The sequence below is a fragment of the Lytechinus pictus genome, chromosome 8, assembly GCF_037042905.1.
Source record: "Lytechinus pictus isolate F3 Inbred chromosome 8, Lp3.0, whole genome shotgun sequence".
In the NCBI taxonomy this organism is placed as follows: Eukaryota; Metazoa; Echinodermata; class Echinoidea; order Temnopleuroida; family Toxopneustidae; genus Lytechinus; species Lytechinus pictus.
The window spans coordinates 2,121,113-2,141,974 of record NC_087252.1 but is presented as its reverse complement, the minus strand read 5'-3'; the positions used below and the strand labels follow the sequence as shown (position 1 = coordinate 2,141,974).

Below are 20,862 nucleotides of genomic sequence, written 5' to 3'. Positions count from 1 at the left end.
AGTCTAAAGCCATTCCGTCCATCAACATTTCGTCTAACCATATTGTCCAATTATCATTCATATTCATAACCAATCGGTCTAATATCCATTTCATTTCGCCTAATTAGCACTTAGTCCAATTAGACCAAATGGTATACGGACTAAATGGCTATTGGACCAACTTGTTAATTACAAATGGTGAGTGGACGAAATGGCACTTATACCATGTGGATAGTGGACAAAATGATGGTAGACCAAATGACGAGTTGGTATTTAGTTGGCATTAGACCAATCGATAATAGACCTCATCAACAATGGAAATATCTAGAAAGAATTCTCAAAATTAACGAATCCCCTCGTGGCGGACTGTTGTGAGCTCATGCTACATCACTACATGTTAGGGTAATTAATGCGTCACTGTAAAAAGCATGAATGCTAACAGTTATTTCTAATATGCCGATCACAATATTGATAGAGAATTATGATTTGATTCACAATTTGATACAAAATTTTACAAAATCATTTCTTCCTTTTCAATGAATTTTAGCCGAAAGTCAAGTGGTCAACTACCTTATTGAACTATAATGAAGGTGCACGATTAGTCGCTATTAGGGAGACCAGACGATAAATCACGTGTCATAATGCCATTTACAAGAATTTGAGTATATTGCATCAAAGATTTGCATTCGGTATATTCATCCCAAAGATGCAATCTTATTCACACAAGGCAATAAAATTACAACTTCTTGAAACAAAATGATACTGCATGAATTTCTCTTTATTGTGTTTCAACACTAAACTTTACAAAGACATTGATAATTGATGAATATTACTGATAGACTTATATTAATATTTTAGAGCAGACTGACATGCAATCACTGCGGTAAATGTCAACTCAAAAAATATTTGAATCATCACGTCACCAATTAATTATGCTATGACCTTATCATACAGTATGTTCATTTATTCATTTAATGGTTTATTCAATAGACATGTTTCGCAGTAAAAACTGAACTACACATGCTTTACAGGGTATCAATTAAAAATACATGGTAAAAAATACAGACATTCAAAATTATTCACATACATTTGCACAATAATTTATTTATAAAGATGGATATATGATAGATTGATAAAATCATTCATAATACAACTTTTAATAAAACACAATACGTCAATGGTTATCAAAAATAATTCACAATTTCTAAGCATGCATTTATATCAAAAGTTTAAGAATTTTCAAATTATTTCAGTTATGATTTGTAATATTTGTTAAGCACACGTACAAGAATAGGGATGGCCCAGTTTTCAAATCTGTTTGTCTTGTATTTGAATTTTGTATATTTGTTTGCATTTCGAAGGAAAATATTATTTATTTGAGGAGGTAACCAAGACTGACATAAGTAATTTTTTTTCAAAACAAATAGCAAAATCTTGAGTAAGTTTTTCTCATCGGGACAATAAAGTTGGTAATCCCAGCTCAACCAATGCATCATCATATCAACTGTATTTTGATGATCCAAGAATAATTCGACAAGCTCTTTTTTGTATAGATTCCAAATCATTAATCTGTCTGCTAGTAAGACCAGACGTAAAAAGAGGTACACAGTACTCCAAGGTTGGTCTTACGTAGCCAATATCAACGGTGACTAGATCACAAACAGGAAGGTTGTAGATTTTTTATCTACGTAACATGAATAGTTTTTTGTTACATTTTTTGATAATTTCTTAAACATGAGCATTCCATTTTAGGTCTGATTGGATCATGACGCAAAGTATCTTGACTATTAACAGAAGGTAATGGGATGCCATCAATATACAAAAAAAACTATGGTTGTTAAGGTCGCTTAGAGAAAGAAGATGACATTGAACAGCATTTTAGTGGGTTCAATTTCATACTATTTGCCAAGGTCCATGAATGAATACATTGTAACTGAACTTGCAACTGTGGTGTTTGTGATCTTAATCTACATTCTACTATCGTCAGATCGTCTACATATGTGAAATATGACATACTAGAATCTCTACAGGCATCGTTTATCATAACTAGAAATAGAATCGGGCCAAGTTTAGTCCCTTGTGGCACACCTACACCATTATGTTTAAGATAAGATAATTGGCCTTTATACTTTACAACCTGCTGACGACTATCGAGGGAGGAAATCAATTACCAAAGAGATTACACATGGTCGAACATGAAGGTTTAATAATTTATTGACGAGCAAATTATGATTAATTCAATCAAAAGCTTTCGAGAAATCAGTCAAAAAAATTGTGGATACAGAAAGAGGCTTTTCAGCGTAACCGTATAAAGCATGTAGTAATCCGATAAGATACTGACATATATACAAATTTCTTATATTACCGAATTGATTTTGATCGATTTTGTCAGCAATATCTTTCCATAATCATTTTGCAGTAAACGATTCTGCAATCTTTGCAAATCAGGAAGTTAATACAACGTAATATTTAGAAATTCATTGAAATTAAAATAACATGCATCCAGGGCCTATCAAAATGGAGTGAAACACACATGCAGACGCACCCCACACACACCAACAATATACAACAAACAGGTATACATCTTTTGCCTTTGACCCGAGGTCAATCTTACACCGCAGTCTAACTCTTTGATGTGTATAGCAAAAGGGTGCCCAACCAGGATAAATGTATTTCTTTTTTACTCAGCGAATTCGCCAATAAACTTATTGTGAAAAAAAAATGCAATCACATTTATTTTCTTCCTCATTCATCATGAGAAGAAACAATCAGCAAAATTTTGATATGTTTGGCCTTCCATAATTTATAAACAGACTTAGACCATGCCCTTACCTTCGATCAAAGAGTAGGCATTTGTATTATCTTTAGACGGAATTCTGTATTAGGTTCCGAATGTCTGTAAAGATGAAATCGGAAGTTTGGTCTGCTGGTAATTGTCTTGACCACAATGAATAGAAATCGAAAAGTTTAATAAAAGTTTAGATTCCATGGGCTTGCTCTTACATTGAAGTCAGACAGCTTCAATCTAACCACTTACCTACTTTTTAATCGGTGATTTAACGTTAAGTTAAAAGATAAAGTTTGTTTTTCTTTCCTATTTTAGAGATGCACAATTGCCTGTTTTATTTATTTATTTTTGTACGGATATTTTTGGCACGCACGACAACATATTTTTATATTACACAGTGATCATCGCTCACCGTCTTTCACACAATATGTACACAAATAAAGCAGAGAGTTGTGAAGTCATACTGATTGAAATCATATTACGCCTACCCTTAATCTAAGCATTCGAATGATTAATGTGCTTTAGTATCTTACATTCATATAGGAAAGCTGAGATAGCATTTTTTTCCATAAAATACAGCAAACACTTTAATTGCACATTAATACATAGAAACCGGGCTCTTATAAAAGCACATGTTATGATATCCGCTTCTTACATGTATAGCTTCTACTGCTGCTGCTACAATTCATCTTTCCGTCCTCAATCCCATCACATTCTAGGATCGGCTGCGGTAAAACTTGGATTACAACTAAGTGCAAATAACGGAACTTATCACTCTTTTGGTTATTTTTCGAATCTATCATGATTTAAGTTAGTTCTTAAAAAGCTGTCATTAAATCATTAATGTTTACTCATGCTCAAATGGATCGAGAGATTAATGTTACCTGGAGAAGCACTGGACTCATCACTTGATTTGATCAGTGATCAATGCATGCTTTTCATTATATTCTAATTTTCATGAAATAGTTTATTTCAAAAGTTTATAAAGATCGAACCTATTTTCGTGTCTACACGCAATTGTACAATGACGTACAATAATATTGTTTGGTACAGTGTAAGTATGCACGTCAATTCTGCATTTTGAACACGGAAACGCTAGCAATCTCTTGTTCATGTTGTTGAAGAATAACAAATAAAACACAGACGAAACTATCAAATTCATACATTAAAGGTAGATTTCACATTTTTACAGATGAAACAGAACCCATCAATATCTAACAATAAAGACAAAAATACTGAGCATGTGGTTCCTATATTAGAACTTGGAATATTCTAGTACCATGATTTCATGGGCTAACTCATAAAACCCTGCTCTAACAAGCTCATCGTTCACTGATCTTCTCTCTTTAAATGATATAGCCGAGGAATCATACTTTCTCATCCACTTGTCCGCCCAGCGTACAATCATTTTGTTTATTTTTTTCCGATCTTGTTCATCATGATCAGGCTTAAGTTTCAGGATTCGAAGAAGATTCCGTATTTGACCGTCATCAAGTCTACTGCAGATATCTTCAATGACATCTTCGTCGGGATATTCATGTCGATAAAGGCCTTTGAAAGTAGGAAACAATGATTTCAAGCAAATTATTAGCATTGGTGAAAGAAATAGCCAAAACTATTAGTTCCAGGTTATAAAGCCGAGGATGTGAGAATTCGGCTAATCAATTGAAAACGATTCATGATTTATTTTCTTCTTCTTCTTGCGTGTGTGTGTTTTTTTGTGGGGGAGGAGGTGTATTCGACAAATGAAACAATCTAAATATAGAAGCAAATTCTGACACCTTTCAAAATTATAACGCTGAATATTCAGCAATTTTACGCTCCCCTTGTCATCCATAGACACTTATCACCGAACGGACGTGAAGATAAAAATTGAATTAGATACAACAATTAGGAATCAAAATATATATTTTGCTTGATAGAAATTTAACAAAAATATTTAATCGATTTTGCAGGGAAGCCACATTAAACAGCTTTGTCATTCAGAGGGTTTTTTTTTTTATTTATGTATATTACGTTGTTGTTGAATTTGAATGAAAAGGAATAAATCCAGTCAATCAAATTAAGGGACAAATCCATAGTTTATGGGTGTTGCGAGAGTCTTCAGTTCAGTCCATTTATTCTTATTTAAAATGACATAATGTCAATTCAAATTAATGCATAAGAACTGAGCAAAATAATATTAACCATATTAAAAAAACTTTCAAAAAATTAATGTGTTTCCCATTGAAACAATACGTATGTTCCATTGCAGATCGAGCATGTTAATTTTATTCACAGCCAAGCTAAATGTGACCTTAGAACAAAAGTAATTTTTTGCATATAAACAAATTTGATTACTGCCCCTCCCCGATATAAGTCACTGAAAATTCTGAATGAAATACGAAGACTACCTGTCAGAACTTCATCAGCAAGATCAGAACATTCAACTGCTTGGAGACCCTCAACGATGTGACGTCTGTAGTGGTACGGAACGGGTCTGATCTTCTCCTTCCAAGTCCTTAGCACTTCTAAACAGTATGTCTCAAACTGTGCTCCATGATCTTCTGGAAGTTCATCAGGTCTCAAATCCAATTTATGAATAAGAGGCTCAAACTTTGCTTGGTCCCGTCTGTGCAGTACGGAGGCAATACTAGCTAACTCACTTATACTCATCTCGTGATCTTTATTGATATTTTGAAAAGAAGGCAAAATAACTTTGATGATAATTATACTAACAAAAAATAATGACACTAGTAATAATTGACACTAGTAATTATAATAATAATGATAATTATAATAATAAAAAAATCAATATTGATAATAATATGAATAGTAATAACATTTTTTCGCATTTAGCACTTAATGATTCTAATCGCTTTATGTTATTATTATTATATCCATGGCCGCCCAAAATGTATGCATTTTCCACTCCTTGGGGAGCAGTCGTTGATCCATCAGACCCGTAATCCTCCCAATATTTTAAATGTAAATATGTCACTCATATTCAAGTGTGCTTGTCAAATTTTACGTGGGACGAAATACTTCATTTTTAGTGAAACCTCTGTTGTGCTTGTCATTTTTTAGGGGGGATGTGAACCCCCCCCCCCCTTGGAAAATCCTGCATTTGCCCCTGCTGGAAAGTATTCCATTGAGAGTTCCATGACTCAATTGCTAAGCATACTACATATGTTTTCGCATTCTACAATGTACCCATTTAGCACCTGAGTGGAGAATGGCAAAGTGTGGATTGACGCCATGCCAAAGCACGCTAGGCCGTGGTGGGATTCGAACACAAGACCCTCTGATTACAAGGTGAGAATTGGAACCGCTTCACCACGGCGCTTCCACTCTACTAATCGGAATATGAGGCTAATATAATTGATTACATATTTCATTTCTTGAATTATTTCAGAGCAGTACCCATGTTAGTCGATTGAAATAATAGGTCTTTCCCCATCATTATCATAATACCCTGGCGCAGTCCCTGTGTCAGTGATATCGTACCTAAATATATAGATCTTGCAACATCGACATAACCCATATTTGTGAGCTTTACACAGAAATCAAGACGATTGTAGCTTTTCGATTTGTCCTTCCCTTCGCAGATCTTAAACAGAAGATCCAACGATCCTTTGCCTATAACAGGACACTGTCTCATGTACTTCGGGATCGTCTTCCGGTCAATGCCCAGTTCTTCTATGACGGGGTAAACGTCCCTCATCAATATGTGAAAGGCTGCTCGTACAATCTCTACTTCATACACCTTTTCCCGTGGCGTCTTGTTTACGATGCATTCTATTGGGATCAATCAAATGTGCATAGATGATCATTATTTTGTGTGATACTCCCAACTCAATAGTCCTACTTGAAATTAATTTTACCTTTTTCTTTACAAATCATAGGATTTTATTTAAACTTATAATAACAATCATATCAATCTCATGATTCATGTCACTAAAAGCCAATGAATAATATGAATGACAAGGAAAGCGTGTGTCAAACAAAATATGAATAAATTATATCATGTTGTAATTACTAGTATATCAATGGAGCTACAAACAATTAGGGGTGGACTACGAACAATTAGGGCTGAACATAACAAACATTCAATCTATTCAAACTCTAAAATACCATCCATTAAAAATATTTTTTGTTTACGTTTTGATGGTTTCATTTATCATAGAATCCAGTGTCCTATTATTACAAAAAGGAAACGCATGAGTGTACAGCCTATGAAGAAAAAAAAACAGGGAAAGGATGATCTAATGTAACTTCAAATCGCTTTTACCTTCTAGCCCTACATGCTTCAAAGCTGATCTCAATGATTTTCGACATTTCTTCTCTTTATGGTTGTTTCTCCATAACTTGAGCTGTTGCAGCAGAGCATCCGATGATGTATCTTCCTCCTGCGATTCTTTGTGAGAACCTGCTGTTTCGGCGACTGCTCCTTCATGTCCTTCTTGTGAATGTAATCGCTCAAACTTAGGTTGAGACTCTCCATCCCGCTCGTCAGCCAATAAGCTGTGTGTAGCTTCATTTAATAATAATCATGATACTTCGATGTAAAATACACGTTAGAATATACAACTATACATTTAGCAGATGAATTAGTCATGGCATCTTGCATTTAACATGAAACAGGACATCGATTTTCACAAATCGATAAAAAATATCTTCTTTTGGGCGATTAATTTATATAAATTGTTACTAAAATTGAATTTTATTGTAAAATATATAGTGATATGTGTATAAGGTCCTGAGTTTCAATATAAAGTGTAGATGATAGTTAATGCCATAATGCGAATGTTCATTTCGTATACTGACGTTATCATAATATTAAGCCATTCTCCCTTTCCCCGTCAAAAAGAGAATCACTGACCATGTATTAGCTCACCCCTTAGTTTTTTTGCAAACTTCTTTGATCTTTTCCCGACACATTTCTCCACCTTGCCGTCGGTTGCCACTTGAAACACCAGCCAATCAAGTTCTTCATCCGTTACAAAGTTTACTGAAAATGTGAAGTTTGATTGAAATGCGATATTATCATCTTTTCAATTTTCATATTTAGGCCGTTAAGAAAGCTAATTATATCACTTCTACACTACGGCCAGTATTTTGAAGTCAGGTTTAATATAGACTATGGTATAACTCTGTGCTAAAATCATGGGAAGCCAAACGTTTCGAAATTTTGTTAACAGTGAATGCTTCTCATGTTTACTATGCTCTTTACTAATTATTTAATGGTGAAGACAATTGTCACACTTATTCTTCCCAGGCAGTTAATAATGTTTTGGGAGTCAAATGAGCTGACACATTGAACCCCTATTGTTATAGATTTATGTAATAACTGGCTTTCCATAGTTAAACCACAACTTACAACCATAGTTTAAATTACATGTAAACCCGACTTCAGAATACAGCCTAGATGTGCAATATGATCTGTATCATTTTCTTTTTTATTTTCTTATCTGAATCTTATCAAAAGAGGGTTAATTTGATCGGGTGGGTGTTTCCTAAAGCTGTTAAGTAAAGAGCGACTTTAAGAACGACTGGTGATCATTTCTTGTGGTAAAAGGTACATTCATTGGCGATAGCGCGTAAGAAAGGTTCACCAGTCTTTCTTAAAGTCGCTCTGAACTTACGAACAATTTTATGAAACGCCCCCCCCCCCAGGTATTTATTTGCGAAAGGTTGTAAGCACAGTTCTTCAAATTTATGTATACAATAAAACGAAAAATGTTCAACAATTAAGACTATACATGTACATACCGTTAGGAATTTACACTTGTTTTGCTTTTTTTAAGCATGAAATAAATATGTTTACTTGTACGCACCACTCAATTTTAGTATATGGAAACAGACTTATTCATAAAAAAGAGTCTGGAGCTGCAAACCACCCAACTCCGTTCGGCCGATACCTTTAGTTTTATTCGTCATGAATCCAGTTATTTCTGAGAAGACGACTTTCACTGTATACTGTAAGTGATTGTCTCTCCATCGTCGAAGATCGATATTGTCTGGTCTCTGCTTGTTTGGTCCTACTACATCTAAAGGTATGTCTACTTTCTTGCAGAATTCTTCCATCATTTGTTCGTCGAGGCAAGCCATTAGCATCCGTAACTGGACTAAGTCATCGTCGAAGATCGTCACAAGATCTATAATAATGCATTAATATAAAATCCATGGTTGTTTCCACAATATCATTAAGAAATCAAAAGTTTTCTTGAAGTGTTAAATGACAAACTCATGATTCCTGGAGAAGAGGTTTGATACTGATAGCTCAATGACTTTATTTCCACCTGTCATAAAAAGGTCGGAAATATTGTTCATGCTGAAATCTTTATTGATTCCTGCTCAACCTAATTTTCGTTAATTTTTTTAAAAGAAATACTCGTGCTTAGGCAAATACCTTTTGATCAAATTGACGTCGAATGAAAGGCGAGTACGATGGGCTTTTCAAACATAAAAACTTTCTCCCCAGAATCATGTTTCGTCTTCATTTTGCAGCAATTTCAAAAGTGTAAAGTTTTAGACATTCTGCATAATTGTCATTGATGTGATAAATATGTTCTACAAGGTGAGTAAGAAGGTTTAGTAATTTCATTTTTAATAGGGTAGCCATTTCGGTTATATAGAACTAATAAAGAAAGGATCCTGCATCACGATTAAAAAAATAAATTGTGATATTTCTTAGACATGATAATAGTTCCTGAAGGAAAGTCTTTCAAATGTTTATCGTCGCAAATTTGCCTTATTTAAAACAAAATAGAACTCGAAGATATAATGAAATATACGGTATAAACACTTACGGAATATTTGTGTCTCCGGATACAATTTTGCCGATAGTTCGGGATCTGTATTTCGCCGAAAGCGAACTGTGGCGAAAAAATCTGTCGACATTGAGAGTTTTCAGAAAGACAAGAACAAGTTGCATTTCATTTTCATATCATGAAATCGTGATAGTCGAGTAGAACAAACAACAGGACCGTAAAGTTGGGTATATATGATTTTTTTTGCCCAAAATCGTGGTATAGGGTGTCTTCTTCAAGAATCCGAAGGGTGCAACCTGGGCATCCTTGGGAATTTTTTGTATTGACGTCATAAGCCGCGCCCTTTTTTCACATTCCTCTTAAATATAATTTCTCTATTTTACATAAATGTATTATGTTTGGTACCAAATTAAAGCTTATGACAAATCAAATATAAATATATGACTGATATGGCATTTTGCCGTGTAGGCCTACAGCTTATTTAAAGGTAATTGAAGATCATCAGAGGTCAAATTAGGACACAGAAAGGCAATTCATCACAATACGGAGCCTGTCATGTTCCGAAAGCTAACATAAAGCATAATTATAAGCATTTGTTGGCTGTAATTTGTGGTTGAGGGTGTGTTTATTATGAATCTGACAGTTTTGGCACTCTAAGGCACTACTTCCTATTGACATCATACGCCACGCCCATTTTTAATACTCTTAAAAAAAGCAGGTGAGACTGGATGAAATGATTATTCAGTAATATAGAAATAAAATATGACATGTTAAGAATAATATGCTGTGTTCTTTTTTGTGCCCAAATAAGACATTTAACTCTTACTATGCCATGCCCAATACCCCTCTAGTGCCAGGGATATTCGAGGGAATCCTAAATTGACCGAAACGTAAGCAGAGACCGATTTTAAAACGGTCATATCTCTTTACCCGTACGTTGTATAATGAAACCTTCTACATATGAAATGATGCATGGTTCATGAACTTTATGATCATGTTATGACCTTTCATATTTGCAATCGGAAAAAATGAGAAAAGATGAAATATTTTACATCGTTTTTTTTCAATAAGTAAAACATAGAAAATTATGATTTCATGAACATTTCAAAGAGTAAATAACCTCAGTAATTATAGAGATACCAACAAATTAAGAGGATAAAATGAAAGTTCAATGTTTACCCTTTCAAATGACGTATCTATTGATGAAATTGAACAAACAGAAATATGAAAAATAATGCTCTTTTTAATGAAATACTATTTTGCTATTCAAGTTATTTCCTCTGAAATGTGAGAGGGTTTATACACACGAAATTGAAACCGACCTTTCCAAAAAAGGGCATTGTCGTCGATCAAGTGACCAATCACAGCACAGCTGCGATCCCCACGCAAACACACACAATCTACAATAATATATTGGAGCCATGTAGCTTCACAGTGCAGCCAACCGTACCCTTACATTCGTGTAGTCTTCAAAACAAGACCCTGTAATTTTTCAGAATGCGCGGTATTCCGAAACTACCGCTATTGGGGAAACAAAATTATTAGCGCAGTGTAAATTTTATGTCATTTCAATTCTTGTCAATATTGTCGTAATGCAAAACATGTTTTAGAAAAATCGTAACCTGGATACGAGTTGTGGTGTGCGATGCACTCAACTATATACTGTTTTGGATAATGTAGGCGATTTCTATCCAGTGTCGGCAACAAACATTTGCGACCCACTCAACTATCGTTCTAAAGCATGAATCAGTGAAAAGTTTGGCCATATTTTGTCAGGGTCGATTCGTCGTACATACTATACGGGCTTTCGACTGTAACAAAGTTATTGCCAGTCAGAAGGAGACAAAATATAGAAAACTAAAGATGATATATCGAAATATAGATAAAGAGGGATCGGACAGATTCAATACTAACAGGTTTGGGGTGTAAAATCCCACAAAATAATATGGGCGTTTTTGGCAAAGTATTAAAATATTATGAACGTTGATATTTGTGAACACTCATTTTTAAACTGTCAAAAAATGTTAATGTTGAGCCGTTTTGAAGTAAGAGACCCCCCCCCCCCGCGGCTTCCAGGGTAACCAAAATTAAGATAAACATAATGAATAATTACGCAATTAGAATTTTGTGATTACAGTCATTATAATACTGGTATTCTGACAATTTACAGACTGTAATCTGGGCCAACTATGCATCTCGTACATGCCAAGGAATGGACAATACATGCCGGATATTCTTTTTCGTGTGGATAATATAATGCAATATGAATATGAAAATATAATGGAAATTTTAGACAAAAAAAGGGCCCCATTGCATATTATGTCTTTGAATAATTGATTATTTTCAAACTTTAGGCTTCATTCATTCCGCAAGCGAGCAAAGTAGCCACCTGTCTGATAGCGACTGCATTTTTATTGTTCATTCCACCAAGTCATGAACAATAGATCCCCAGACTCTCTTTCATGAGGAATGTCTAATCCGCACTCCCTCCTGACCTATTATCGAGGAGAGCAATTTAGCACAGGATGTTCATAGAAATCGTGCCACGCGCGCGTCTTTTGATTTGACAATTGAATACTTTCAAAGGTTCCGATACGCACAATAGCTTTTCTCTCCGTTGAGATCAAGATTAAGATTCCTCTGTCTCTTTCCCCAACACTGTTTCGACTTTAAGACATTTAGCATCGACAATATGCGTCAAATTTCCTGTAATCTAAATGATGATGATGATGATGATAGTGATGATGGTAAAGATGGCATGGATAATGTCGAGAATGAAATCACGGGGAAACAGCACACCTCCACCACCACGACCACCAGCACAAACACTGGCATTGTTACTTCCACTTATCAAAAGCATAAAGAAAAACAAATAGTTTAAAATAATTTAATTAACTTGTAGCTGAAGCCTATTTTGCAAATTTAGAAATAAAGGATAAAGATAAGATTTAAGATTGAAGAAATGTATAGGCTATATAATCCTTGACAAATCAAAAATACAGGAAATTGAAAGATAAAAGAGGGAACATAAATAACGAAGCAATGGGGTGTGAAGGTAGAAATTACTAACAATTTGTAGAAATTTAGATCTTTATAAATTGTTGAACCTTACGATTGTTTATTCAAATAATATGTTTGTAATTGATCATCTATCAGAAAAGTAAGATATTGCTTTCGACAATATCAGAAATTATATTTTCTACACCTCTTTATTTGTGATATTTATAATTACCCCGTCATTAAAATATCAATCTAGTAAGGATTATTTTTACTTCCCCTTCCCTGAAATAATAAATTAAATGGACATTATTTGCTGTTCAAATGATATATAAGTGACACCACTAAATTTCTTTATACCGTGCATTGTCAATATTCATGCAGTAGGACTTATGCACAATCAACATACTCGATATGTTAGTACAATTTACATTTCCAATTATTAAATTTGCTTGATATATATATATTTTTTTCCATTTAGTAGTAATCCAGTTTATGCTTCCAGATTTGCCATATGAGCTCAGCGTGTAGGGGAATATACCCATTATCTTTTTGCTGGCAAAAAGGGAGAAACAAAAGAAAGCGGAACATCGGAAGAAATTATGCATTGATTGATATAAATTATTTCTCGCTAATAAAACAAATGAGGAAGAATAAAAAAAGCATTACGGAAAATGCATGACATTCACAGAATTCACAGAATTGACATTCACAGAATTATGAAAAGTGAAAAGATCATGAAAAGTGCGTTTACTCGCTTGATTCGCTCACTCCCATTTTCTCTTGTTTTTCTTCCTTACACACATCATACTTTTTATTTCGCCCTTGCCATCACTCTAAATTACAGGGATTTAAAATTAGTCCACATGGACTGTAGTTAGGGACCAATCGAATTCCGGATTTAATTGAATCCTTCAGATTCCTTTTTTAAATCTCGAAAGATTTAAATTTAATTTGAATTTAAATCATTTGAGATTTAAATTTAAGTCTTTAGGATTAAAACAAAATCCAGAAATCGATTGGTCCCTAACTACAATCCATCTAGACTTATTTTAAATCCCTGTAATTTAGACATTGACATCATATATTTTGTTGAATATCAAAATAATATTTAGGTTTCTTTCCGTAACTGATGCAAATTTGATGCTTATTTTTTCCACCAAAATTGGTACGTAATTTGGTGTTGTTATCAAATTTTCTTGATCCATTTTTTTTTTCATTTAGTAGTATATGATATCAGATTTGACATATGAGCTCAGCGTGTAGGGGAATTTACCCATCATCGTTTTGCTGGCAAAAAGGGAGAAACAAAAGAAAGCGGAACATCGGAAGAAATTATGCATTGATTGATATAAATTATTTCTCGCTAATAAAACAAATGAGGAAGAATAAAAAAAGCATTACGGAAAATGCATGACATTCACAGAATTATGTAAATAAAAGATCATGAAAAGTGCGTTTACTCGCTTGATTCGCTCACTCCCATTTTCTCTTTTTTTTCTTCGTTACACACATCATACTTTTTATTTCGCCCTTGCCACATTGACATCATATATTTTGTTGATGATCAAAATAATATTTAGGTTTCTTCCGTAACCGATGCAAATTTGATGCTTATTTTTTCCACCAAACTTGGTACATTATTTGGTGTTGTTATCAAATTTGCTTGATTCATTTTTTTCATTTAGTAGTATAATGATATCACATTTGACATAAGAGCTCAGCGTGTAGGGGAATTTACCCATCATCTTTTTGCTGGCATAAAGGGAGTATAAAGTGAATATGGTTATAATGAGCCATTTATGAATTCCATAATTCCAACGTATATGTGCCGAAGGCGGGAGGTCCTATTCTCAAAAATTAAGTATGTCACAATTAAATCTATCAAAACGGTCATCATGACTTGGGGAAAAGCGAAGATTTTACAAAATAACACGACTTTTTCCTCGTAAATTTCTTAACTATTCTGTTGATTTGAGAAGCAATACCTTTGTTTCTAGAAAGAAAAAAATGTCTGCTCTTTCATATTTACATTTACTAAAAATCCTGAAAATACTTTAGTTTGGCGCAATTAGCAATTGATTCGGAAAACACCGCCACAGATCCAAATACCAGCAATGTACCAAAACGGCTCCGCCGCAGGGAGAGGTATCGGGATTCGCGGGCCCGCACGCAAAGGGTTAATTATCACTCTCTTTTTTCTTCGTCCTATTTTATTCGAGGAGAAAATTGAACAATTAATATTTTTGTGAGAAGTTTGAATATGATATTAATAAGCGTAACAATATCAATAATTCTTTTTTATAATGGTATGGGCTATAAAAACACAAACGAATATGAACCATTATTTACCTGATCTTAAGTTTATGAAGAGAGAGTTTGGCTGCAGCGGAAATGAAATTGATATGATTACAATCATTTTATGACATAATATATAATTATAATATTTATGACTGTTTTCACAAAATATTACTAAACTTTGAAATTCAATAACTTTGTTATTTGTTATCCGATTTTGATGAAAATTTCGGTATTTTGCTCAGTGAATTCTGCTTTGTATATAAAACTATAAATACTTTCAGCCGGGACCATCCCTTTTATACTAAAAAGAAGGTGAAAGAGAAGAATAATGATAATAATAATTATAATAACAATAACAATAACAATAATGATAATAATAATTATAATAATAATAATAATAATAATGGTTATTTATACACAAAAAGTATCACAGCGCTTACAATCAGAAATAAAATATAAATATAAATGTTACGTAACAAACATGTAGAATTATACACATTAAATTGCATCAATCATTGGTGTTCTCAACTAATACTAATAATGATAATATTAATAACAATAATAAATGAATAAATAAATAATGAGTGTGATGATTGCAGTGCGCAGACGAGAGTTGGAAATGACAGGCTTCTTTACTAATATATTTATAACGAGAACAATTTTGTGACAATGCTAAAAACAATGTATAAGACCTTTCCCCCGCCCCCCCCCCCCAAAAAAAAAAAATCCCCAAACCGTGCACATTTGCAGGCAGAAAAAAGCCTTGACACAAGAATACTACCATACAGGCCTGCAAAAGACCTGATCGATAGCTCATGAATATTCATGTAACAATAGCGAATGGGCGAGTAGTGTTGGGTGAGGAACATCGTACCGCTCGGTCATTGGTCAATTCCGAGCTGAATGTCTTCGCACATTCGCCTTTGCTCTGCCCATAGAAGTACGTGTATTGCTACACACAACCGTTATATCACACGTGTCAATAGGGGAAATCTTGATTCAGATCGCAGCAATATCCGAAATCAACTCTTGAAAATAATGATGCAAAAATACAATTTTACTCAAAAAATGTCTATGTAAACCACTATTTTTTATATGATAAAATGAATTGTGAATTCCTGGCCAGTATAACAACATAAAAAACAGAGAATATGGTGTTGATTTTCTGGCTGTAAAATTGGTTTAAAAAAATAAAGTTATCTGGGCACGCATACGTGCCAATGGCATTAGAGGGCTAAGGGCACGCATAGCTGCCAACGGCATTTAAAGAGTTAAAGAGCTTAAATTACCTAGAAATTACTGCAAACGTTTTAATATATGATGATCCATATTATTTGTATTATAATTTTCACTACCTTTATTCCATATTACATGTCATATTCCATCCAAATTTAGATATACATGTATGCCTGTGTGAAAAGTGGTTGGGGTTCATAAAGGAAGAAAATATATTTAAAACAAAAACTCATGAATGACAAGGTAGCACCCAAAATATTCTTAATATACACACACCCCAACCTACAACTTTCAGTACAAATGCTTGACATGTTTGTATTCTAAGACGATAATTCTGCATTATGTAAAGACTTACATTTGTGACCGAATTCGACCTTTCATAACTTTAAATGCCCTTTAACTGACCTGGACAGTTCTTAAATGCCATGAGATTCGTGTATGTGTGTACTTTTGAATTTTTTCAATTTCAATTTAATTTATTTATAAGTCATAAAGTGCAAAGCAGATATATACACAATGAAATGTGTATGGGAATCACAACAAAAGCATATGGCTTGCTAAACAGTGATCCCCTTACATAATTATGACATGGTAAATCAATAACTTCAAATAACAATCCGATCTACAATAGGCCAATTACAACCAGACTACAAACAAAAGACAGACACACACACTCACACATGTTTGTATAGGTTTTGTTATATGCATATATGATAAATTTTCTATATTTAGATATAAAAGCATATTGTCAATGTATTTTTTCTATTTCAGATGTACGAGCATTCCATAACTTAGTACATTTAAAGATGATGGAGTTACGCTGAGTGAGATTTATACGACAATGTGGCAAGATAGCGTTATTCTTATTACGTGTATTAAATGAGTGCTTGAATTTACTATTAGAAAATAACTCATCTAAAATAGGAGGTAGTGAGCCGTTAAAATGAGAATACATAAAGATTACCAATTTCAGGTTAATCAAATCAGACAGCTTTAATGTATTTAAGGTTTTTAAAAGAATAGTAGTGTAAGCAAGGTAATGCGAGTTTTCTGCACAGTCGAATTGCTTCCTTTTGCAAAACAAATTAACGATTAATGTTTTTTAATTAGTACCTGAACAAACTATTCCCCAATGACTTAAATACGGCAAGATGAAGGCATCGTATAACATGAATAAGGCTTTTAAAGGTATAAAATGACGAATTTTGCGCATGATACCTATGTACATACCTATTTTCCCATCGATATTATTAACATGTTCTGCCAAATTTAGTCTTTCGTCGATTATTACAACTGAAAAGTTTATGCTGTGAAAATTTTCGATTTCAGTATTATCAATATTAACTGCGTAGTTGGAGACAAATGTTTTTTAATGAACGGAATATTACATAATTGGTTTTATTGATGTTAATCATCAGATTATTTGCTTTAAGCCAATTTGCAACGGGCAAAAGTTCACTGTTAGCTAATTTAATCAATTCTAGTTCATTTTAATGTGACAATATAGTATTAGTATCATCTGCATACAGTACAAATTTTGATATTTTAGAGGAATAAATAATGTCATTAACATAAATTAAAAACAACAAATGACATTGTACATTTCCTTGCGGGACACCATATGTTATTGGCAAAATACAGTATTAGATTTAATATTATTTTTAAAAAGTAAATTGTTTGCGATCAGAAAGGTGGTTTTGAAACCAGTTATATGCAACACCTCCTATGCCATAATGCCTAATCTTGTATAGTAGTATGATTTATGATTTTCAGTAGATCTAATTTGATATCAAACATGATCATGTTTATTCCATGTTACATGTACATCATATCATATCACAAGCTAATCTTCTAAGTAGGTCACCAGGTTTTGTTTCCATCTTGTCTCATGGGTGTTGCTAATGTTCCATAAAAAGTAGCGCATGTATTATGTATATTATTCTGTAATTATTCAATTTTGTTCTGTGCTATTTACTTGCACTGCAATGATTTACTGTTGATGCTGTTTAATATCGGAATTGAAACGAAATAAAGATTCATTCATTCATATACCGGTATGTCGCATTCCGTATAAATTTTGACATATGCCTATGCGAAAAGTGGTTAGGATTGGGGTTAGGGTTCCTAAAATAAGAAAATATGAAAAACTGCCCATGGATGACAAGGTAGTACACATCAAATTCTTAATATACACACCCTCGACTACAACTTTCAGTAACAATGTATATAATATTTCATTTTTTTGTATTTAAAACACGAGATGTTCTGCAATATGTGAAAAACTTTTTGAGACCAAATTTGACCTTTCACGACCTGTAATGACCTTTAAATGACATTGACGAGTCTTAAATGCCATAAGATTTATGTATTTAGTTTTTAATTTTCTTAAGATTTAATTCAAAATCAAACAAATGTTTATTCTGTAAAACAGAAAAGCCGCAATTAAGAGAAATATGAAAAAATGGGCGTGGCTTATGATGTGAATAAAGACACTATCCTCAGAGTGCCTAGATGGCAACTGTCAGATTTTTAATATACACAATCTCGACTACAAGCGTCAGCAAAACAAAAAATAATATTCTTTATGTAAGCTTTCAGAACATGACAGTCTCCCTATTATAATGTATAACCTTTTTTGTCATAATTTGTCCTTTTATGACCTTAAAATGACATTTAAATGACCTGTACATGGCCAAAATGCCATATAAATCATATATTTATATTTGATTTGTCATAAGATTTAATTGATATCAAACATGATATGTTTACTATGTAAAATAAAAAAAATCACAATTGAGAAAATTGTGCCAAAAAGTGGGCGTGGCTTATGACGTCAATATAAAAAATTCCCCAAGTGGGCTTCTTGAAGAATACACCCTATACTACAACTCTGAGCAAAAATATTGCATGTATACCCAATTTGACGGTCATGTCGAAATTTCGATCATATCTACCTGACTAGGACGATATATTCTCCATGCACTCTAAATTAAAAACCTATTTATTCTGGTATTATGTATAACATATAAGGGACTCTTGCTGCGCAATAAAATATGTACAAATAGTTGCACTCTATTAAAATATACATTGCGTTCAAAAAAAAACTTTTGAAATGGCTGCCAAGTAAAAAAATATATCACTTTTGGGGAAAACACCTACATAATGAAAGCCAATAAAGTCAACTTTCAATGACACCAATAGTTGGAAAACTATTCATGCCTGAGCGAGCACTGCCTGCTAAAAACAAAGGGTATGAAATTATGCTGGGCCGGAATTAGCCTTCCAATTTCTGTCAGATTTTGAAAGGCAAATCCTTTGGAACTTCCAAAGTTCAGGGTGTTGTGATGAATTCATGATCAACTGTGACCAGTTTTGGTTGTTTAAGCAAATTTCATGAATTATTAAATTGAACTTTAATGCATGAGTGCGAGTGAACACAAATTATACTTTTTAGGGCAGCATTTAAACTTTATCATGTCGATCTCAGCAATGTGTTTATGGGAGTCGGGAGAATAGGGGGTGAGATAGGACTTAAGTGGGGAAAGTAGGTTGATGAAATAAGGGTCAGCAGAACATTTAGCCCCCCCCCCCTCTCTCTCTCTCCCGCCCGCCCTCCCCTTCTGTTGAGAGACTGATTGCTATTACATGTACGAATGAAGTCCAGAACAGAAAGTTGATTTAATGATAAATTCTGAATCATTTAATCAACAATTTATCAATAAACCTTTCAATGCGCCATGTGATCAATTAAACATTAATTTTTTTTTTCCAATAAATGATTTCATAAATAATCACAATCAGTCAATTTCATGGTAATCATTCAATGAAAAAAACTGACCATCAGCCACTGGTCACTTGGCAGTTAAGTTTTGAATAGTCTTCAGGATGTAAGACAAAGAGAGAGGGAGCCGGGGAAATGGAGGTTGAGGGGGGGGGGACATATGATTTGTAATTTGTAACAAAAAAGAAAAGGAATGCCCTTTTAACCAATTATTACCATATATCGCCCTCTTGTTTGTAACTCGTACAACCATCACATTACTCTGACTCTCACGAACACACTGCTGAGGTCCACAAGATAAACGTAAAATGCTACATTAAAATTGAAATTCTTGTTCAGTCATGCATTAAATTTCAATTTAGTAACTCATAAAATTTGCCTAAGAAACCAAAAATTACCTCACTCATTAATTTAGCATAACACTCTTAGCTTTGCAAGTTCCCAAGGACTAACCTCTCAAAAAATTGGAAGGCTAATTCCTGCCCAGCTTAGTCTCTTAGAAGCAGAGAAGTGTGGGGGGAGTGGAGGGGTAGAGATGGAGGGAGGGGTGGCTTAATGTTCTGTCGACCTTTATCTCATCAACGTACTTCACCTACTTAAATCCTATCTTACCCCCTATTCTCCTGACTTTCATGAACACATTGCTGAGATCCACATGATAAAGTTGAAATGCTGCACTAAAAATTGCAATTCATGAGCATGAGTACTCATTGATTAAATTTCAATTCGATAACTCATGAAAATTTCTCAAGCAACAAACTGATCACAGTTTATCATTAGTCTATGGCACGCCTATAGGGAATCAAACAATATATATTTCACAAACAAAATATATAGAGATAGATAGATATATCAAGTAGGTAGATAGATGGATAGATAAAATAATTTTACGTACGGTCCAATACGGCAGCCGCATGTGTTATCCAACAAAAGTGAAAGGATTTGTTTTCTCTCAAAATTAAAATGTAACAAGTGAAATGATTCTTCCTCGAAATTTTTTTTTTTTTTGAAAAGTGAAATATATTTTT

General features: G+C 33.6%; 1 protein-coding gene across 1 annotated transcript; it reads right to left on the bottom strand.

Moving 5' to 3' along the window:
- Positions 1-1,532: 1,532 nt before the first annotated feature.
- Positions 1,533-9,649, bottom strand: LOC135154971 (uncharacterized). The gene is made up of 7 exons (XM_064103224.1): positions 9,559-9,649; positions 8,668-8,904; positions 7,644-7,757; positions 7,038-7,280; positions 6,254-6,544; positions 5,161-5,430; positions 1,533-4,318 (listed from the first exon to the last, which is right to left on the bottom strand). The coding sequence occupies exons 1-7, from the start codon at positions 9,647-9,649 to the stop codon at positions 4,023-4,025; spliced, it is 1,542 nt and encodes a 513-aa protein (XP_063959294.1). The 3' UTR covers positions 1,533-4,022.
- Between the last annotated feature and the right edge of the window lie 11,213 nt (positions 9,650-20,862).